This window comes from Rhamphochromis longiceps, linkage group LG6 (genome assembly GCF_057381845.1).
Source record: "Rhamphochromis longiceps isolate RC_006_pf linkage group LG6, R_longiceps_female_GT1.1, whole genome shotgun sequence".
NCBI lineage: Eukaryota > Metazoa > Chordata > Actinopteri > Cichliformes > Cichlidae > Rhamphochromis > Rhamphochromis longiceps.
Genome location: NC_140562.1, coordinates 22,108,830 through 22,131,264, shown reverse-complemented (window position 1 = coordinate 22,131,264; position 22,435 = coordinate 22,108,830). Strand labels below are relative to the sequence as shown.

Below are 22,435 nucleotides of genomic sequence, written 5' to 3'. Positions count from 1 at the left end.
TAGAGAAGAAGACGCCACAATGTGCAGAACATAATTTTCAACTGTGCGCTCAAAGAAAGTCACTGTTGTCACGCTTCAAGGCCAGCAGGTTAAAAAGACAGCTCACACTGTGCTGATCAAGTGTTTGCCTTAACTATGGTATACTTAAATATTAATGAACAGGCTAATATAAGTGCATTTTTCCAGACTGGCATTTGGTCCAGTGTGTGGGGTACTTTAGAAAAATTAAATGCATACACAGTGGAGGTAAATATTTTAAACTCAGTGGTGATTAATGACAGTAATGTTCCATTGTTCCATTACCTTCAGCATTTATTACAGCTTTTCCCTAACTTAGTGTATTCCACCCCCGAAAAAAAGTTCAGATTCTTCAAGGCATGGAAAGCGAGACCTACAGGGCTGTGCTGAAGTGTGTAGCACTGGGATGTTGCCAGTTCCTGTGGGCTGCAGTGTGAGGTGTCTGTTGGTGGGGCCTGTTCCAGATCTGAGAGCTCGAAGGCTGTTTCATCCATTGTGTTTCGCCTCAGGGTCTCTGGACCTGTTCTCTAAACAGTCGCGCATTGTGGTGGAATGCTGCAGAATTATCCACCACGAATGCCAGGGCCCAAGGTTTCTCAAAAAAACTTTACATTGCCGCTTCACCTGTCAGTGCTTTTAATACTGTGGCTGACTGGAGTATTATAAATCACCGGATGGGAGTGTTCATGACAGATTTATCTGACCTGTCTGCTTTCAACACCATTTGTCTCGATTATGCTCGCATTTTCTGTGACACAATACACCAGCCGTAGCACATACTTCGCTCTGGGGATGATACACAGAACGCAGTGTGAACATTTTTCATTGTGTGCACAGCTTCCTACTGCTTGCACTGCAGTAGATTATGGTCTATGAGCCCAACCTCACTGGACAGCAGGATACCTCTCTGCACAACACTCAATCTATTATTTTTATGTGCTCCCCCTGTTGGCTGACAGCTGAAATGCAGTCCTTGCTCATACGTAACACCGTGATTAGAAAGTTCGCTTTATCTCTAAGGGCCTATTTTAATGTGGGATCAGAGGAAATCGATTTGTGGGTGGAATGCTTAAAGTGGAGCTCTTGGCCTAGTTCACCCTTTGAAGTTATGAAGACTTCAAAGTGTAACGTTACAACGGCTCCAGCCCTAATAAGCCTCATATAAATTTGTTATTTTAGCGATCAGACCAACTCGTGATGATTCGTGAGAGGAGAGGGGGTGATGTTTGGGATGTCGGCTTACAGTCCCGTGAGCCTGGCAGGCGCATATGCTTCCCACTTGCTGTTTCACGCAAAACAGACCCAACAGAAAGAAAGAGGAGGGGTGGGGGACAAAGGAAGCGGAGTCTGGCAGAGAGCGCGCGGGTGTAGTCAGGAGGAAATGGTATGCAGCTCAGCCTGCTCTCTTCCTCCTCCTCCGGGTCCCGTAGCGATCCTCCTGTCTGTTGCTATACGCACAGACAGCAGCCCGTTTTAAAGTGAAACACGGAGCTCTGAGGTACTCGTCCTGGACCTCTCTCCTCCCGGCATGCCCCAGCGAGGCGGCTAAAAACGGTTACCGGCTGACGATGGCTTCGGTGCGGGCGGTGTGCAAAGTTGCGACGGGACTCGTGGGAAGTGTTCAGACCCTACGCTGCGGTCTCAGACCCGCTCGCCCGGTTACATTTCTACACCAGGTAAATAAACGCTGTACTCTGAGTCCCTCGTGGGCGTCACAGTGTAAAGTGTGCCGTGGCTTCCTGTTGAAGCACAAGACGCTGTTTTTGTCTCTATTTTGAGCGCTTCTCAAAAACTTTTTTTCGTTTTCCTGTCGTCTCTATGCCTGCGGAGCCTGTACAGAAGATCTGGGAGGATCGATCCAAATATCGAGGCTATCGATACAAAAGTGTCTGATCGATACTAGTGATAGGATCTATACTGTGCTACTAGCTTCAGATTTATTGATTTATTAAGTACTTTAAGGAGAGGTAGATTAAAATTTCAGGCTATTAAAAACTTTCAAAATATATGAAAAGCTGTTTTGGTATTTATTGTGGAAAGTAAAAATCACATTGATTTAGTGATCATTAAAATGTGTTCATAATTTGCAAATGGACAATGATTCGTCCCATAAGTCACGAGACACTGCTCACCCATACAAAACCTGCCATGATAGAGTAAAAGTATTGGTATCGGTATTGGCAATACTGGCCCTGTATTTACTTGGTATTGGACGTATAGCTGCATGCAGTCACCCATCAACAAACGTGTCCAGCCCACAGTCAGGAAATAGTGCAGCAGGGAAATGCTGCAGAAAGTGAAAACCCACGCTCCATCACAGCATCATCTTGAGATTTTATTTATTTATTTATTTTTTGTAGTGAAGCTTTTACTCACAGTTTTATTAAGGCACCAGTTCAGCCCACATCTTTTATCGCTCGCTGCATGAAATTGCTTTGGTCAGCTCAGCTGCAGGCAGGCAGATCTCAATTAGGGTGCCTCAAATCTGTGAGTGTGCAGGGAGAACAGTGCACACTGTTTTGTTTTTTTCTGTTTTGCTCGGTGCAATCAGAGCCTCCATAGATGGATGCTGAGATAGAGTTTGTTGGATTGGAAGAAAAAGGAAGCTGTCAGAGGGGCAGGATGCAGTGACTCACTCCTACAAGCCAGAATGACTAAGATGAGTTTTATTTTTAGACTGGACTGTATATAAAAGTGGAGCTTCAGTAAGCGAAATCCTTACAGCAACCCATGTTTCAGCAAAAAGAATACAATTCATATCGGCTGCAAAAAGAACAGAGTTAGTGTGTTTTATAAAGTCGTTTTCAGAATTTCTTTCCACTTTATTTGGCAGTTTAGAAGACAGGAAGTGAAACAATAAAGACTGGGAATGCTCTGCCACAAAGGTTTTGTGGTCTTTAACCTCCTCATTCTGTAGACCGGCCTATATTGAGCGATAGATAGATTTCAGTTAGACTATAAAATGTTCCGTTTCTCTGCTTTTTGTAATTTTCTTTCCCCAGCCAGAAACGTATCAACCTCAGAGGAGAATCTAAATTACATTACCTCCCAAAAACGGGCCATTCAGAGTGAAAGTGTCTTTTGTAAAGGAGCAGCTGGGCCACAGAATGTTTTTAATAGGAATGTAATGCACTTAGAAAAGCAGAGAGCATGGCTGCATGCAAATGTACAGATCTGGCTTTTAGAATCCACACAGCGAGTTGCCAATTTTTAATCAGATTCCTTCCAATGCAGTGTATCAGAGGACTTGATTGAGTGCAGGAGGCAGAGGTCACTCTGAAGATTGTACATGAGACAGCAGAAAGCTAGGTTCACATAAATCCTCAGTTCAAAACCACCGTGTAAGAGTACGTACAGCTACTAAGCACTGTGAGCAGCCTGTGGCCTAAGTTGCTCAGAATTCAGATATGATCTCTTTTGGGTGTCTATAGGGCGATATTCATATTCAGGCCACGTCTTTTATGAATTTGTAACACAAGCCTTTCCCTGTTGAGATTCCACTAGAGACAAAACATTCAATATCACCTTTTTGCAAAAGTTTCACCAGAGACGTGACAGGGAGTTAGGGCTTCTCCGTCACTGCTGTAATGCTATACAGGTAAACATATAACACAAGGATGTTTTAATTCTCAGGAGGCTGAGAGAAACCCGACTGGCCTGCAGGAAACTCAAGTGCTGCTCGCTGTTAGTTGTTTGCAGTTTCACACATTCAGATGAGAGAATCGATATCAGCGTTGTTTCTGTGCATCCACAAAAGTGCTGAATCAATGGGGCTAAGCAGGATGAAAAAACGCAAAAGCATTAGTTTAGTGTATTGAATATGTGTTGAATGCTAAAATGAGACGTCAGGCTTTTGGGAGCATTTATAATACGGGTCTGTTTGAACAGCCCTTGAGGCGCAATGGCAGGACACATGATAAAGTCATCTGCAAGTGAGTTTGTTTGCAGCCTACTTCTAAAAAATGTTCTCCCGTTCCCGGTGAAATCCGCCGCTGCTCTGGCCGACTAGTTGAACAATCAGCATTTGGCGGATGCACAGTGTCATCCACGCTGAGCATCATGCAGTTGGGAATTTAGTAAAGGACACAACCGGGGTAGGATAAATTAGGCATAACTATTTGCTCATTTTTTTATTGTCTTGGCACTGGGCAGGCAAACACTGTAAAATCTAATTTGAAGAAGCCTGACAACCAAGTGTGGCCATGCCAGGTGCAGATACTTGTATTCATTAGGGCAACAAATAAAGTGACTGTTAATTGTAAGAAGGCTCAGCAGATATCAAGAACTGATCTCGTCATCTGTGGTCCAGCGTTGCTTAAAGAGGAAGCCGTTGCTCAATACAATAATGTGTAGAAAGAACAGTACTGTGGTTTGGTGAGAGTGCAGCGAGCTTTAGAACTCGTTTTCATGATGTGATGTCAGACAGCAAGTTTCCTAAGTTTACTTCTTAAGAGGGGGAAAATTACATGTTTATGCAAGGTGTCATCAGAGGTTATGCAACAGCACTTCTTCAGCTTGAAAAGGTGGGGCAGGGTGACCTGAGAGGAGTAAAGAAGTTGAGCTAATAGAAAAGTTTGAATTGGAAAATGATCAGATAATGAATGACAACAGGCCCTAGATAAATGAAGCAACAAAAAAAAAAAAACGTGTAATTTTCATGTAATTTGTCTTTACGGACATGCCTCTCTTTGCGTAATTCGTGTGTGGAGTGAAACAGTAAACATGTTGTTACCATAAAAGCTTCCTAAACTGTGTTACGTCAAACATGAAAAGAGAGCGTCGTTGTCAGTGTCACTTTGACACTTTGACACTTTTCTGTTAAGTAAAAAAAACTATCACAAATGTACAAAAATAACACATTTGCCATTACACTAATGCCCTTCCTCTGTGTTATGTTGGCTCGCCCATCAGCAACTGGTGGATTGCACATAGAACAACATAGAATTTATTAAGTAGATGGGCCACTGGCATCGATGCAGGCTCTAGTTTTATGGTTGGGGGAATTCTTTGTAACATATTGTACTTTTTGTTGCCTGTAGACCTACATAGTTTTTTATGTTTATATAGTAAACACAGTAAACACATTGACTTTACATATAATCAAATGTTTTAAATAAATCAAATTGACTGCAGTCATAAAGGTGTGCATATGGTCAGCAACAATACGCAGGAAGGCCGTAGCCTCAAAGTGCGTAAAGAAAATATCACCACACCATAACACCACCACCTCCATCATCCTGAACCATTGAAAGAGGGCAGGATGGATCCATGCTTTTATCATCTTTATGCCATATTCTGACCCTACCATCCAAATGCTGCAGCAGGCAACGTTATTCCAATCTGCAGCCAGTTTCCTGTTCTTAGCTGGCATGAGTTGCACTCGGCATGGTCTTCTGCTGCAGCAGCTCATCTGCTTCAAGGTTCCACGTTGTATTAATTCAGAGATGCTCTTCTGCATACCATTGTTGTAACGAGGGGTTATTTGAGTTACTGTTGCCTTCCTGTCAGCAATCGGCACTCTGGCCATCAGCAGGGCTTTTTCTCTCAGAGAACTGCAGCTCACTGTATATTTACTCTTTCAGACCATTCTCTGTAAACATTAGAGATGGCTCATCAGCATTTTCAGAACTACTCAGACCAGCCCATCTGGCACCAACAACAATGCCACGTTCAAAGTCACTTAAACCACCTTTCTTCTCTGTTCTGATTCTGGGTTTGAACTTCAGCAGCTCAGCTTGACCACATCTACAGGCGTATCTAAAATTAGATAATAATAGTTCTCAGTTCAATCGATATTTTTACAATAGCATTAATACACATAAAGCTAAAAAAACATATTATTCCTAATCTGTGCCACAACAGTCGCTGATAAACTTAGAACAGATTTAAAGCACATCCAGTCAAAGGAACATTCCAGTAGCTCGCTTAATACCATGGTAATGGTGCCGCTGTCTTTACAGAAGCATGTGCACAGTGGGTGTGACGGTGTTGACCCTGCATTGTTATGGTCTTGTGATAACAGCCCATCAGAGCACTGCACTGTGTGTGATAAGTAGTGAAAGTTGCTCTGGTGTTTATAGTCACAAGTAAACTCCTCTTCAATCCTCGTGTAAATGAGGGCATTTTTCTCACTGAGGGTTTAATAAGTAAACTCATTATAGCTGATACTCATCTATATGGGCTGTTCTTGTCCTGTTGCGACCTTGTGATGAAGCATTGCTAAGCCATGTGTCACTAAAGTGTTAATGTGAATCACTCAGAGGGTTTTTTTGTATCGGCTTTGCGTTTGTTTTTCTGCTCCTTTTTAATCAGCTTTTTTAGATCCGTCTGTTCTGGACCTTTGCGAACACCACATGAATTCCTTAATTTCTGCCCTCCTGTTTTTTTCCTCCTCCTCCATGTTTTTCAGTATTCAGCTCCTTCTCTGTGGCATTCAGGGTTGAAAGTTGTACCACTCTTTGCTGAGATAAGCTTGGGGAATGATGAGTTGCTTATAAATGTGGACGTTTGGACTGAGAGATGACTAACTGTAAGATTAAATGGGCTAAATGTGAGTACGTGCTCCGCCCTTTTTAGTGCAGTTGTACAGTGGTCGCAGATGGGAACGCTCTGCTTGTTGCGCCTTCCTTTTAAAGCTCACTTTGTATTTCCAGAAGCCATTTTTGATTTGGAGAAATTGGTTTTGTGTGTGTGCTGCTATTTGTCTAATAGTGTTACAAAACGTTTTATTCATTGTATTTGCATGAAACACAACCTCAGCCTCGTGTTCGTACAGCACACCAACCCCGCAGTCATCTTCTTCCCGCTTCCCACCTTCTCTTTGTTCTCTTAAGCGATCCGGATCATTAACTGAGTAGGAGAAGATAAATGGTTCAATGCAAATCGTTTTCATGCCAGAGTGCTGGCTGTTCTCAATCATAATGGCAACACAGAGTAATTCAATTTCTCCTCCTGGCAGCCGTAGTTTATCACGCTTGCACATTTTTCTTTATGCCTCGGGTCATGCTGGGTAGACACTGTAAGTTATTCTCTTATGATTCCTTATGCGACGGCAAAAATCTCTTTCCCCTTTGCTTGGCAATATCAAATCTGTGGCCAGAGTGGGAGCCGATTCCTTTAGGAGGCCATAGCTCAGTTGTGACAGGATTGATAATGGAGGGAACTGATGGAAGACTGCAGGGAAAATGAGGCTGGCGATAGACGCCGATCATTACTGGAGCAGCAAGCCACAGCCTCTGCGTGAGGAAGGAGAGAGGCTGGCAGATTGTCACCATATTCCCAAGTTTTCACCGCCCGGCTTCTCTCTCCTCCTTCCCTGTTTGCATGACATAAATAAAAAATGCTTAGCTCACGGCGTAAATACACCTTCAGCTGATTGTTCTGTGAAAGAACAGTTGGATGAAACGATTCGGTGATGAGGGGCAGATGTGCAGTGATGTTCCCTGCAGCTCCAGGAATGTGTGAAGGACAATAGATAGACAACGACCACTCTGCGCTCTGAATATTGATGCGCTGCGTATCAGGGAAGTGTGTTTTGTTTTGATAAGAAGACAAATTTAGGCAATGGCAATTTCTGCCAAAGCAGAGAGCCCAATCGTTTCTCCGAGTCAGGCGTGTTTTGTGCCATGAGAGGCATTCAGTTAGCTGTTACTCATGTGTTTGTCATGTGTGGGCTTGTTCAGGCACTACAGTCTTCAACTTGCAGGATGGGATAACCAGTCATGTATGTGTGCTGCATAAGCTATGGGCGGGCCCGGCTGTTTGCACTAGAGTAGCTCAAGTAAAACTTGAGCTCAGTGAAAATGAAGCCAAAGTGGAAGTTTCAATCCTCATATGCCACCATGTTAACATGTCAAACTGTGCAGGAGAAATAAGCATGCTGATTGGGAGGTGGATGCCAGCACAGGCAGCTGTAGCTGATAACTGTTTGCCAATTTTAAACTCCATTAATTTGGGTCAGTGGAACTGAGAAATGTGTATTTGTTGATTGGTTGGCGAGTGTTTGCCGGAATTTGTGAGCAGCCACTGTGAAATTGATCGCTAAAGCCTCAGTCACACAGCCATAGAGACCAGTCACTGATCCCGTGACAGCTACAAATCATCATGGGACCTTCTGCTCAGCCGCTTACAATTTACTTAACAACTTTACGGTCCAGAGATATTTGGATATATATAATAATAATAATATGTTTGAACATAAATGTCTCAAAAACTGTTAAAGATAGCATAAACATGAACCAGGACCTGCAACTGAACACTAATGCAAAATGATATTTTTTTTAATTAAATTTTATATACAAAAATAAAGAAAATCTTCATTCAGCTTTCATGCTGGATTGAGCAAATATGTCAAGTTGTTCCACAGAAACAGAATATCAGTAGATAGTCTAACCCAAAGAAAAAAGTTTCCAGATAGAACTGTAATTATAATTAAGAAGTAATTGTATTACATAAGTGCATGTTTTTCATTTCCCAGACAATCTTTGTAGGCATGCACAATGTCCTGGAAGAGCTGGAAAACTCAGGTTAAATTAGAATGACACTAACAGGCACTCTGTCCCAGTTACAGCTCTGATCCATTTTCTTTATGGTAAGAAAGGCCATGTGTTATTTCAGGCTTTTGGTTGTAATAGTTTTTGAGATATTCATGTTCAAACACTGCCTATTTCAAGGTGAAAATTGAAAATGCAAATAAAAACATTTGATTTGGGCCTCAGTTTTCAGTTTCAAACCCTACAATCTACTTTGGAGGTCATCTGTCACCCTGTAAATGTTGATCGGTTTGCTAGCATTCCCAAATTGTTCTTTAATGTTTTTTTTTCTTTGTAGCTGCCACAGGAAGGTAAGAGACAAACGAAGGTCAGTATTTATCATGCAGTGTGTTAGAGCCTATAATAACAGAGGGCTGAGAGCATGGCTTTGGAAGTGGACTATTATTCATTACACAGCCCTGAAGCTGTATTATCTGCCATGGTAGCCACATTGTGTTGATTTAAAAATGGGATTGGTAACGTGTGTACACAGAATATAAAATGCCTGTAGGCACTCAGCTGTTGAATTGTCTCCGGTCAGTGATCTCTCTCTCTCACACACACACACACACACACACACACACACACACACACACACACACACACACACACACACACACACACACCCATTCAGCAAACAGTCTGTCCTCGTCCTTAATGCTTAACTTCAGCTCTGCTGTTTTCACATTAGCAGATCACCGATGCGCAAAGAGTGCAAAAACCTTCGCTGCGCTCACACCGGCCGTTAAACCGCTTCTGGCCTGAACTGTTTGCTAATGCGAGTCTAGTGTTGAATGCATTTTATTTCAAGCACCTATCGTGTGTGTTGGCAGTGAATGCCTGTAACTCTCAGTTTAATGAAGCACAATGACTGTTGGAGCAGAGGTGGCAAGTAAAAGGTTTTCCTAGTCTGTTGTTAAATATGCTGGGAAGGTGTTTGGTGTCAGAGGTTAACTCTGTAGTGACAGAATAACTAGATTATTTCTGGCCACTTTGGATAACGTGGTTATGTTTTCCGGGATTAATGTGACTGGGAGAAAAGTCAAATTTGGCAGCGCCTGAAAACAGCACACAAAGCACTTATCAATATTAAATCTCTCTGGGTGTGTTGGGCCACTTGTTGTCGATCTATTTTTGCTTGTGAGCCCTTAAAACAAAGCTCTGTCCCTCACTGTAGGTTATGGCCTTAATGTGGACATACCCATACAGGCCCAAATGGTTACCTGTGGTTTAATGTGGACTGCCCTACAGCATGCTGTGTGGGTCTACCCGCAGTGTTTTCTGGGCGAGTTGTTAGCAGGGAAGCAAAAGTATGTTTTTAGCCTCTCAAATGTTGTATATTTGAACATTTAAAGGCTAAATAAGTGTGGTATTGTCTGAGGAAAGTCAAGAGTGGCAGAAAGGGTCGTGCGTGACATTTATGAGGACAGTGAGACAGTGCTGAGGTGTGCAGCAGGGGTGGGACTCCTTGTCTGCATTGGTGAAGGACAGGTTTACAGGTAAGGTCAGACAGGAGTCTCTGTGGACTATGATTTTCACAGCCAACATTATGATCTGTAGTGAGAGTAGGGAGCAAGTATACGATGGAGAGAGGAGGAATGAAAGTCAGGTTGTGCAGGGTGGAGACACAGTAAGAGAGGCAAGGATGAGGTGGTTCGGACGTGTGCAGAGGAGGGGTAGTGGATATGTTGTAGATGGTCTCTATAAGGGATGGAGGGGAGGCGCGCTGTAAGTGGATATTTAACTTGTTACGGGCAAATTATAGTGAGGGAGTGTCAGGATCTCACGATGTTCCTGTTCATTCTACTAATTCGACGTCTTTTACAGTCCTGATAAGAAAGCTGAGACTTTGACACTACAGCTTATTCAGGTTGCCTTACCCAGTGCACTGCAGCTTTTAGACATTTTTCAGTGTGTGCTATCAGACAGAAGGCACCTTCATATTGGTTTCACCGCAAGTGTGGGCAGCCCTTAATTGCTCTCTATCTCTATCTGGAGCAACTCGAATTTGACTCATGGGACCAATTTGCTTCACTCTTGCTGTCCACATTTTTCTTCATTGTGTGATACATAACCGATACACAAGCCCTTGTATCCTGAGGTTTTAGGTAATTGTCAGTAACTTTTTAAAGCACTTTCACAGTTTGCTTGAACCACTGCGGTACTAAAAGTTTTAGGCTAAGCTTCAGCTTAAAGTGCGTGTTACTTATTGCTCGTTTAAAACGTTTTCCCTCTTAAAGCGCTCACTCCAAAGCTGCGTGAGAAACGGCACATCTGGTCTCTTCGTGTCTATGTTCCTGTGATAGGAGACTTGCCTGCCCCCTTCCTCTCATGAAAACGGACAGCTCCCTTGTTCTTCTTTAATGTAATATTGATTGACCAAACTCCCAGCTTGAAGGCCAAGGGATGGGAGAGTGTCTGCAGCATCACTGGGCATTAGTGGGATGAAGATGTATCCAAGCGGGAACCCTTCTGACTTTCTGAGTGTGCAGATTGTGGTCAGATTTAGTGCGCTTTAGTATTTAGTGTGTTAAATTATGCTTGCAACTTAAATACCTGCACTGTGTAGGCATACAAGCATGCATTAAAAAGACGGCAGAAGGACTACGCCCAGTGAATGCCAAGCGTAGGACAAAGAAGTACTCCTGCTGATTAGAATAATGAACTTCTCAGTGGATGTGTTCTCCATACTCAGGAGTCTGGGAGAAACCTGAGGTCTCACTGTGTGACAGTACGTCTCATATTTACAAATGCACTTGTTTTTCATTTAAGCATTTAATACCATTGTCACAAAAAGAATTAAAGTCATGCATCAGTTTGTTCCTTGTGACATAAAAGCATATTAGGAAGCCACGGTGTAATTAAGCACCACTGTGAACTGGCTTGTGGCAGAAGGTTTCCAAGTGCTTCTTTTTGGTTGTTTGGATGCTTCCTTTTAGTATTCCGTGGATCTGTTTACTCTCCAACATCTGCTGACATGACAGTTTGCCAAGGGCGGGGTTTGTGTGTCTGTGTGTACGTGAGAACACAAAGAAAAAAACTGAGTCATTTCTTTCCTTTCATTCATTCTCCCTTCATATCCTTCTTTACAGGTTCAGCACAGAAGGCCTCCACTTGGAAGTTATCCAGCTCTTTTCTACGCTACAAATGCTCCCTCTAGTGGTAATATGATGTTATTACATCCACACAATATTGAACTTTTATGTCACACGTGTGCACCTGGTTTGTGACTTTACTTGTGGGTGGTTAGACTGGCCTTATCTGTGCACATAATTGGAATAATAAATGCAAAGCTTAACACTTAAACTGTCCATACCCCACCCCCACCCCCTTCACTGTGCAGCAGCTGCATCTTTGAAGTACAAACATGGGCGTTTGGTTCTGGAAGTCCCCTTGCCATCCAGGAATGAGAAGTGTCTGTTTTTTTTAAGGCCCATGTTGATGAGCGTGGGCGACTTGATCGGCGATCTGCAGAAAGAGGACCCAGGAGCTACCGCCTCAGTTCTCTCTAAAGGTAAGACATGCTCAGTATGCAACAGGTGCAGTCGGTCTGGTTCGCCGGGTTGTGCACAAAAAGGATGAACGATAGCCAGTCAAGCAAGATGCCTCCACAATAATCATTTACTCATTTTCACATTTACACTGAGCAGTTATCAGTTAATCACCTTCCACTGCGAGTAACTGTGGCTGTTTGTAGTACAATAGGTCACGGTTCCCTGCCCTTTAAAACAGGGCGGTGTCTGTTTTATGATCTTGTAGCACAGATCATTGCTTTTAAAAGAAATTCATAAACCGTGCAATTTTGGGGAATACTGCAGTGTATTTTACATGCAGATAGTCTTGCAAACCTCTGTGGCTCCTCAGTGAGCAGGAGGGAGTGGCACAAGGTTACACTGGTCTACACGATCTTCACACACCTGTGTCTCTCACCAAAGTTATGTGTTGCCTTGAGCGTGCCATGTTTTGACACAGTGGAGAAAAATAGGGCAATTTTCTGTAACAGTACTCCACGCTTCCTTTTCAAACTTCTAATCATTTTGTAGCCACTCACATCTGAGTTGGTATGGGAACCAGAGCGGTTAGGACGGGTATCTGATGCAGTCCTCCTTAAGCTACTTTAAGGGTAACTTGTGAAAAGTGTATTTTTCCATGAAGGAGACAGGTGAGGCAGGTTGTGGCAAAGATTTTTATCACTTTAGAAGACGGGACATGTTAGACCAGAGCAGCAGAGATTAGCAGATGACCTTTTTTCCCACACAGCTCTCGTTCCCATACATGACCTGTAGTTATGCAGTGCTGAACTACATTCTTTAAGGTGTAAATTACTGACTTTGTCCATCACCGTGGGGTTTATTTGATAAACTTTTTGTTTCTTTCATGTTCTATTGAATTTGTTTGGTCCCTCTGCCAGCAAACCTTTTTTTTCACGGTATAAAAGATAAAGTTAATTCAGTTCAGCGCTTGCTTTGACAGATGGGGAGCGCATTGCCAACAGCACGCTGATCGATGCCCTGCTGGACAAGGACTTTCAGCTTGTCATCAACAATGCAGTTTATAATATCTGCGCTCCTGAAAGGGGTACATTTATCTCCATTCATAAATTCTCCATTTGGCAGTTTTCCAATTACACTTGATCCTGGTGATAAAATGTGGTTATTATCTTCCATTCTTCTCATATTTCACTTTTACTTTCTCCTCGTTGTCTGCCCTGTTGCGCCTCCGTTGCAGTGTGTGCATCTGCTGAGCACGCTATGGAGCTGGAGGACATGAAACATGTCGTGCACCTGCTGCACACGGCGCTCCACCAGCCCGAACACCAGCTGCTGAAGGAGAGGGAGCTCCTGGAGAAACTGGACAACCTCAAACAGGAGCTTTCTCCTCTGGAGAAGGTACTCGATGTGTTGCAACAACCACTCACCCATGAAATTACTTTATACCTTGTTATACTTGCTTGAAAGCTTCATTTAAAGGTAATGATGACATGTCAGCCTTAAAGACTTGGTAACCCATTTTTCTCTGCATTTTATTGGTGAAAGATGAAGGCAGACCTGTCCGGTAAAGCAGACTTCCAGACATCCAGGGCTCTGTATGTTGGCCTGGCGCTGCTGTCCGTGCAGGGCGGCGCCCTGGCCTGGCTCACCTGGTGGGTCTATTCGTGGGACGTCATGGAGCCCGTCACGTATTTCATCACCTACTCGACCAGCATGGCAGCTTTCGCCTACTATATCCTCACCAAACAGGTAAGACTCAGAGACACCTGACTGACTTCACCGTTTTCCTCTAGGTGTAGATGACAGGTGCTCCTCAGGCCATTTCACAAGTTGTTCCTTCAGACTTGGGCGTGCGATTTATTGTGGACTGTGAAAACAACATGGAAGCTACAATAAAGATGTCCTGTATTGCTCTGAAGGGGTGAAGGCTGTTTGTAGTGTAAATAAATATGGCTCAACTTGACTTCTTATCAGGGTAACTGACAACTAGCAGTTAGAACCTATTACTCAGCAAGTCACGTACCAGAACTTTCACTGACTTTCAAAATGCTTTTCCTTTTAAATATTCTGATCATTTCAAGATCACATTTTGGGAAATACATCAATTTTCTCTGCCCAGCTAATAGTCTGGAAAAAACCATAAAATCTAGCCTAACTCTCTAGACCCAAGAAATGATAATAACCTCCTTTAGAAGGCTGATCTTACACTTTAGATGTTAAAAAAAAATCTAAAGTGTTACAACAAAACAAATTTTAGTTACACCTAATGCTCATTTGTGTAAAATTGTCATGTGTGCAGATATATTTTTAAATAATTAACCTACTTTGTTCTCTCCTACAGGATTATGTATACCCAGACGCCCAGGACAGGCAGTTCCTGCGTTATTTTTATAAGGGGGCCAGGAAAAAGAGATTCAACGTGGAAAAATACAATGAACTCAAAGACAAGCTGGCCCAGGTTGGCTGACTGTTTTGTTTTACAATAAATGACTAAATAGTCAGAATCTTTGTTACTGAATGTGTTTGTTTTTTTTTCTTAAACAAGGAACGGTTTTGTTTTTTTTATTATTAAAGGAAATATCAGCCAAAAATAAAAGCTCTGATAAATTGTTTTCAGAAACCTGCAAAAGGTATGAACAACTGCTTTTACAGTCTTTGATTTTCTGTTTTCTGCGTTTCAGGTGGAGGAAGACCTGAGGCGTCTGAGATATCCAACCCAACTCCAGCTACCAATTGAACAAATCCAGCCAAAGCCATAAATGAAGCCAAGCCATGAATGATGGTCCCTCAAACTTTAACAGAGGAAAAACAAAACTAATTTTCCTGCTTTATTTTGATAATAGCATCTTTTTATCTCAAATCCATGAAATTGTTTTCTTTAAGTATTAATAATGATGCCAATTATATATCAAAAGAAAAAAAAAATAGAACAAAAATTGACTGCTAATGAAATGAAATGTTTCCCAAACCTCATTTGAATCTGGTGTCTTTCTGGTCTGATTGTGTGATTGTGAAGCGCTTTGATTAAATCTGCATCGTGGCCGTTACAGGATTATTAAATAAAGAATGCAAACGCACTTTCTAACACAAATGCAATGAAGATTTTTATAAAACACCTTTTTATTGAGGGCAAGTAAAGTAACTAAAGTATGACCACAAACATACAGCATTGTTGTTTATTCTGGCGTATTCACCCACCCACGCCACACACACCCACGCCACACACAGTTTTAGGTCCAAAGTACAACTTTAAAGAACACACCCTCCTCCCTGAGGTACTTTTCACACTGGTATTGTCGTCTAGGTGCAAATATGCAGGAGTAAATGTACTATAAATTACTGACACATAAAGAACATGAAATCCCTTTGTAAAGCAGTAAGGCTTAAGGAAACACATTGTTTATGTAGTGCTTGGACAGTTTGTTAAAGTGTTGGCTACTTGAGGCTTATAGTGAGATAATGAAACTGATGAGTAGGAGCATTCCACCGGAAAATTCCAGCTAAGAACTAAGAAATTCCAGTTTTAAGTGGAATGCACTGCATGTCGCCTATTTCTGAAGATGAACTGGAAAATATTTGTCTGGCTGAAAAAAAAAAATCCTCAAAAACCCGTGAAACAGACTCCCTGAGTTTTCAAGCTTCAAGGTGATAAGCTCTGTGTACAAGGCCGCTGTAAACTATGTGCTTTGAACTTGTTATAAAAGAAGGCAAACTGAACGCACTGCCGTGCAGTAAGGCATCGTTCTGTACTACTAAAGTTATTTCAGTAGTTTTACGAAGCAGCCAAAAAAGACTGATTCATAACCATCATGATTTGAATACAGATAGGTTGTAATCCACATGGACGGGGATAGAAAAAAATAACAGGAATACCAAATTTAACACAGCTACGCCATCAATGGCAGTATTTAAACGATGACAGTAGTTTTAATGTTGCCCATTTTGGCAAATTTGTGGCCTTTTACACACCCCTGTCCCCCAGAACAAAACATCTCTGCTAGTTTTCCTCTGGCCTGTAGTGCCTTTTCTTCATTTCCAGCTCCAGGCGTGTCTGCCTTCTCTTTTATATAATAAAATTAAATGTCAGTTGTCTCATTATGCTTAAAGGACTAAAACCACAAATCACATTTAAAAACTATTTTCTTTGTATGGAATTAAATCTGATCATCAAAAAAAATGTGTGGCCATCTATCAGTGAAGCTCAGCCATTAACTTGAACATCCTGGCATTCCCACATGAACTCTTTTTAATACTCAGGAAATAATTCCTGAAAGTGGACATCTGAGAAATATATTTCTGGGTCCTTATGTTTTACGAGATAAGTGCCATTTAGTTGTGTTAAATTCAAGCAGAGTGGTCGTTTCAACAGCTGATATCACCAAACTCTGTAATTAATTCATTACTAACGCAGTCAAGATGGATAGACACAACTACAGGCCTGAGATATATACAACTGATTTTCAGTTGGATGTTCTCTATAAACTCATTAGATCTTGTTATATTTTGTGTCATAAGCAGCTTAGTCAGACTGGCAACCTGTCCTGGGTGTGCCCTGCCTCTCGACCTATGGCAGCTGGCCCTGACAACCCTGAATTGGATAAACAGGAGAGGATGGATGGATGGATATTCAACTTAGTCAGAAGACAGCCACAGTTGTGCTCACTAAGTAAAACAGCATCTCTATTTCCAACAACAGTTCAAATATCAGTTACTGTAGGGGTTGTTGGGTTAGACTCCATTATAATCCCAACTATTGGTTTGCATTCAGAGATAACTGGGAAAGTCTGACCAAGATTAAAGAGTTCATTTGTTTGTTTGTTTTAATCTTCTGGAAACCACGTTTTCACTGTTTAGTTATTTAAATTTTTGCCATAAGAACAACACTAATTCTTTGCCAAAGAAACATGTTTTACATATGACCCCCATAGAGCCTAACAGGCGCTGAATGAAGCAATAAACTGCATTAGATGGTCACTTTGCATGTGTTCATATTCAGATGGTGATGCAGAAAATTATATACATTTAGTCATAATCTGGTGCCAAGTGTAAATTCCTGTTTAGAAGCCCTATCTAGTTAAAAAAAAACCCCCACATAAACCCGCTTATTGAAAGACTGAGGTGTGACAGTGTTACTTTTTTGGTCGGAAGTAAAGTTTCTTGGTGAGCATTGAAGCAAAACAAGGTACTTGCTTCTTCCCGATAGCGTGTAGGTCACGAGCTCTCAGAACACTCCTCATGGACACTTTTCTATTGACCAGCGTGAGTAACTCTGTGAATTCCAGGGTATCACCATGCTTTTGGAGCAATTCACACAGATCTTGGATATACCAGGAGCCATTGATAGTCTCCCGGTGTGAGTAATAACCTAAAAAATATTGAAAAGAAAAGTTAATATGGAAGGTGAAGAAAATGCAAATGGAAGAGGTATGGATTTTTAGAAAGCTATGAAATGTTAAATGCTTTACACCAGGATTTATAGTGGCTCAATTGTACTGTTTTATTAAGAAAAATAAACCTATTTAGGCACTGGTCCAGCTCTTGATCACCGATAAATGAGCTTAGACATATAAATACAAATACACAAACAGTGTATAACACTAGCTGGACAGTTTGTGACACTGTAATCATGTGTCACTGGTAGCCAAGTGGAGACATTTTAGCTTTATATTATTATTAATTATATTAAACAGAAGAAACTATTAGATGTATTTGAGGATACAATTATTCTAACATCACATATCTACCCTATGATTAAAAATACACTCAGTTCAGTGTCTTTGATATTTCCTCTGAGCCCAAATAAAAAGCAAAAGGTTCAGTCAAATCCCAGAAGACTCACCTTCAGCCACAGAATAGCACATGATGAAATCAGCCCCAGCAGGGAGCGTGTGTATGGCACTGGCATCCACAAACACCTCTACTTTGCTATCCACTGCATCAGCAGGGGTAACTGGATCGTCATGTTTTTCTCCTCGACATGCCTGGAGATGGATGGATGGAGCATTAAACTAAGGTAATGCAGCAAGTTAACATGCTCTAATACAGCGGTCTCCAACCTTTTTTGCGCCATGGACCGGTTTATGCCCGACAATATTTTCACGGACCGGCCTTTAAGGTGTCGCGGATAAATACAACAAAATAAAACTAGTACCGGTACCGAAAAAAAGAAGATTTATTCATAACACACGTGAAAAGACCCAGGAAAACCGAGTTAACGATAAAAACGATAACAAAATAACGCTGAAAACCGATAAAAACCCTGAAAACCATACATTTCACACCTGAGCCTCAACTCTCGCGGCCCGGTACCAAACGACTCACGGACCAGTTACGGTCCGAGGCCCGGGGGTCGGGGACCGCTGCTCTAATAGACTTGACTGATTTCGGCTAGTGTGTACCTGTATTACGAAGATCTTTGGCTTTCCAACAAGGTCCTGGCACTTGTCTCCCTTGAACTTGGACGTGATCTCCTGGATACTGATTTTTCCATCGTAGCAATAAACATGGTTATCCTCTCCGTGGCTCAGGAAGGCGAGGAAAAAGCAATCAGCATCTGAGTGATCTTCCTCCGCAGCTAGTGGGACAAAAAGTACTTGTTATACTTGCAGCTGTATGTTGGATTTGAGACAGATATGTTTGCAGGAGAGCAAAGAGTTATGGGAGAAATCAAACTACGGTGATGATTTTCTTGATGATTTTTATGTCCATCTTGGATGCATGCTGGTCATTTGAGAGTTACAAGTGATTATGTGGGTACCTTTGGCGATTTCATCTAGGACTGCCTCCTGCTTGTAGTTATCATAACACCTCACTTCAAAGTTTAGGTCCTTCAATCTGAACAGAAAGTGAAAATGAGTTGATTATTTTAACAGATCAAGGACCAAAAATAATTTTATTGTTCTTTATTAGCAATATAAATTCCTTAGACAAGGGTTTGTTTGGATCAGGATTGATTGGACCTTTTTCAGAGTCCTATAAATTTCAATGCCTCAATATTTCTGCTTCTGCAGACACTCCAAAGCATCAGCTATTACCACCCCAGGAGAGACGGTCATAGGATTCTTTCTAAAATCCAAAACCATCTCTTCAGTTGTTGATGCAGTGGGAATAACTTGGACCAGTGTGAAATCAACCTCTATAGGGCCACGATCACAGTCTGTAGTGGGGATTGTGATCAGGGTCATCACTATTCAGGAGAGAAACAATCACAGAGTTCTCTGTGAACTTAAAAATATAGCGCACATATTGTCCTTGGCACTCCCTGGTGCAACGCAGTGAAATAACTCAGCCTCAGGGCAATCCAACAGAGAACAGAATAACATTTAATAACCAGGAAAAAAACATTTGAAATTCTTACACGATATTACCACAGAATAGATCTAAACCTGCCATGAAAGCGTGGGCTAATGCAATTTCCTTTTCTTAAGCAGGTAGCTAGAAGTTGTACCTTTTCTCCAAATTGTAACGATCAGCATCGGTTCCATTTCTGTCATTCAAGCCCAGGCGCCAGAAGAAGCGCTCCTGATTAAAGATGAGTGCAAGACCTCGTCGTTTGTTGCCCATCTTGTACTCCTCTGCAGGATCCAGGTAGCTGAATATCGAGTGAAAATTGGGCACATGAATACAGCGCAATAATCTAAGTGAGAATTTCAAGTAACAGCCACAAAACGTGGAAGTAAGAATTTACCTTCTGATGAAGGAGTCGGTCTCTGTTTGGTTTTCCGTGCATACTATTGAAAAGCACATGCATAAATAACCAGTGCAATAACTACAAAATAATAATGCTGTAGCAAGTCTTGCTTTATGCTTATCCAAGTTTTGCAACATGCCAGTGTTAATGATAAACATGATATTGGAAAGAAAGTAGTAACACATGTATGACAATATCCTACATCGTACTGTGCCAGTAACTACCTGCTTAATGCGCCAGTAAGAGTGTTAGAATAAACCGAGCACAGACGACAACCGTGATATTTTAAAATCTCAGTACTGCATCAATAATGCACTTGACAATATCATAGTTGTGTAATTGTTCCTTTTCTTCAGGCTGTCCTCACTAACTCCACACGCAAACGTCTTAAAATAATTAAGATGAATTTGACCATTAACATATTTCTAATATCCTGTTAATACAGGAAATTAGGTTTCTTAATATTGTAATTGAGAAACATTTTGTGTAGTGAAAATCAATTCAAGTCAATTCAATTTATACTTATAAATACTTATAAATATATTTATACATTTATTTATACAGAGCTAAATAACAACAACAGTTGCCTTAATGTGTTTTATACTGTGAGGACCCTACGGTATTCAGGAGAAAGCGTCAACAATCAAATTATCTTTTATGAGGAAGCACTTTTGAGTGGTGGGAAGGAAGAACTCCCTTGTAACAGAAAGAAACCTCCAGCAGAAACAGGCACAGGGAGGAGCCACCCTCAACCTCATCCTCCAACCATGCGGGAAAAGGAAAAAGAAAACACAGCAGAGGACTTATCCATAGCAGGATTTAGCTTTTCAGACTTTTGTTTTTGTTTAAGAGTACAGCTACAAGTGCTGCTAGTGTGGGGGTCAAGCAGCCATTGTTCCATCCGCTCAAAGTCCTGACAGCTGTCAATGGCTGAGTGACGGGTGGAGAAACATAGCAAAGGCTGCTAAAAGAACAAAGCCCAAGAGGAACAGCTCTATTCTCCACCCTACAGATACATAGGGCATAGTATTTGTGCAAATGAGGTAGAATGGGTGTATTTGAAGGTAAAAGGTTATTTGAGGTGACTGTTGTTGGTTCTATGTAAATAAACCTTTGTTAAAGTGAATCCGTGAGGGCGATTTGCTCATTTTTATTTCCACAACCTGGCTCTGAGGCAATCTTTACCATCGCTTTAGATGTTTTGCTTTTGTTATTAGTTACTCACATATATAAATAAACTCACAGCTGAATACAAAACAAGCAAGCAACAAAAACTCTGGAAGTGCACCTGGAAGTCCAACACTGATAATTAGGAGAAAAAATGTTGGGTATAAAGCAGCCATAAAGCAGCTTCCTGACCTGGACTGAGGGGTACAGCTATGAAAGCGATAGTAAAAATCTTTGAGCTGATGATTAATCACACGCTGTTTTACATGCCCTGTTTGTTTCACCAGCCACCAAACATTACTTTTATTACATTGTTTGTACAATTTTACAGCTTTTAGTGTTTCACTTTTTGCTTTTGGTATGAGCAAGTACTTTGTCGTTCATGTTTTAAAATTTTTTTTTTAGAATTTTTATATACTTCACGGTAGGAAATACTCACCTTGCTTGCTTTCACCTGTTGGTTTGCTGTCTGTGGCAACACTTCCTAAGAAAGTCAGAGAAGGAGGAGCAGTGAAGTCCCGACTTCATTGCTATTACATTAAAAAAAACTGATACACTTTGTACTAACGTGGTGACTGACGTAAATAAACGCTTATAGTAAATGTGTGACAGCATTTATAATAGAGCATACCAAACAGTTTAAAATACATTGAGCTCAGGGTAGATCGAAACTTAGTAGCGTTGCACGTATTGTTCGGCTTTCAAATTAACAGGTCACCTGTCTGTTTCTAATATTTTTTTAAAATGCAAATTTATTACCTCCGCAGTCGTCTTTTTGCTTGTCAGACATGTTCACGGTTCGTCTTTTTTTCGGACTAACGCCGTGAGAAGAAAACCTCACCGTCGTAGAGCCCACCCTAAAAAGAGTTTAGGGTGTGGTTCCGCCCACCGTAATCTCATTGGCTCAGATTTTCACCTATTGGCTCTCGCATCTGTCATTCAAAGATTTAAAGACTAGTATTTCCGTGTTTGCAACATTGCAACAAGTTCAGGCAACTACCAAATCACGAACAACGACAAGAGCATGAGAAGAAAGTAAAAGATTAAGTGGGCTAAAAGCCTAATCCAGATTTATGTTACGAGCCTCATCTCATACATGACTAAAAACATAAAGTACACTTCATTGTTCTTGAGACATTTAAAGGTCCACATATTTATAAACGAATGACAGGTAACAAATTAAAAAGATGCTTCTACAAGTCACAGCTTTACCATCGCATTCAGTTACATTCTGTGGAAGGGCAGGGGGGGATGTGCTAACACTGCCAACTCATCATATGTTCCGTTTTTCTCATGGTATAAGGAAGTGGATACTGACCGCCTTATTTTACTGTGTTTTGTAATAATGTCCTGTTTGGCAGTTTTAGGAGATATGGGGAAATTATATTGGAAATATGTTAAATGAAGCTCTGTTTCCCTCTGTTGGAAACGGTATGCATAACAACACATAATCACTTTCACGTCAATACACAAACACACATTATAATTTCCGATATTATCTTTAGACTACAGCAAAGTTCTATATCTTTATTCGTACA

The 22,435-nt window shown here is 41.3% G+C and overlaps 2 protein-coding genes across 3 annotated transcripts; one reads left to right on the top strand and one right to left on the bottom strand.

The window, feature by feature from the left end:
- Positions 1-1,368: 1,368 nt before the first annotated feature.
- Positions 1,369-15,019, top strand: LOC146667935 (calcium uniporter protein, mitochondrial-like). Of its 2 annotated transcripts, none has more exons than XM_085409735.1 (8): positions 1,369-1,694; positions 11,642-11,711; positions 11,896-12,063; positions 13,023-13,127; positions 13,278-13,438; positions 13,586-13,789; positions 14,382-14,498; positions 14,722-15,019. In XM_085409735.1, exons 1-8 carry the CDS (start codon positions 1,587-1,589, stop codon positions 14,797-14,799), a joined length of 1,011 nt encoding a protein of 336 aa, XP_085265861.1. In that variant the 5' UTR covers positions 1,369-1,586; the 3' UTR covers positions 14,800-15,019. The 2 variants fall into 2 exon arrangements, with proteins under 2 accessions (XP_085265861.1, XP_085265860.1); XM_085409734.1 differs by having other exon boundaries at positions 1,371-1,694; positions 11,893-12,063.
- Positions 15,020-15,138: 119 nt separating this feature from the next.
- LOC146667934 (caspase-6-like) lies at positions 15,139-21,773 on the bottom strand. Its single transcript, XM_085409736.1, has 8 exons — positions 21,657-21,773; positions 21,337-21,381; positions 19,728-19,770; positions 19,488-19,631; positions 18,798-18,874; positions 18,439-18,614; positions 17,880-18,021; positions 15,139-17,405 (listed from the first exon to the last, which is right to left on the bottom strand). Exons 1-8 carry the CDS (start codon positions 21,685-21,687, stop codon positions 17,170-17,172), a joined length of 894 nt encoding a protein of 297 aa, XP_085265862.1. The 5' UTR covers positions 21,688-21,773; the 3' UTR covers positions 15,139-17,169.
- Between the last annotated feature and the right edge of the window lie 662 nt (positions 21,774-22,435).

Bases quoted from the DNA above. Each gene is read 5' to 3' on its own strand.
- LOC146667935 (XM_085409734.1), top strand. From the start codon at position 1,587: ATGGCTTCGGTGCGGGCGGTGTGCAAAGTTGCGACGGGACTCGTGGGA. The intron at 11,712-11,892 runs GTAATATGATGT...TTCACTGTGCAG, and splicing joins TACAAATGCTCCCTCTAGTG to CAGCTGCATCTTTGAAGTAC. The intron at 13,439-13,585 runs GTACTCGATGTG...TATTGGTGAAAG, and splicing joins AGCTTTCTCCTCTGGAGAAG to ATGAAGGCAGACCTGTCCGG.
- LOC146667934 (XM_085409736.1), bottom strand. From the start codon at position 21,687: ATGTCTGACAAGCAAAAAGACGACTGCGGAG. The intron at 21,382-21,656 runs GTAATAAATTTG...TGACTTTCTTAG, and splicing joins GCAAAAAGACGACTGCGGAG to GAAGTGTTGCCACAGACAGC. The intron at 18,022-18,438 runs GTACACACTAGC...ATCCATCTCCAG, and splicing joins CAAAGATCTTCGTAATACAG to GCATGTCGAGGAGAAAAACA.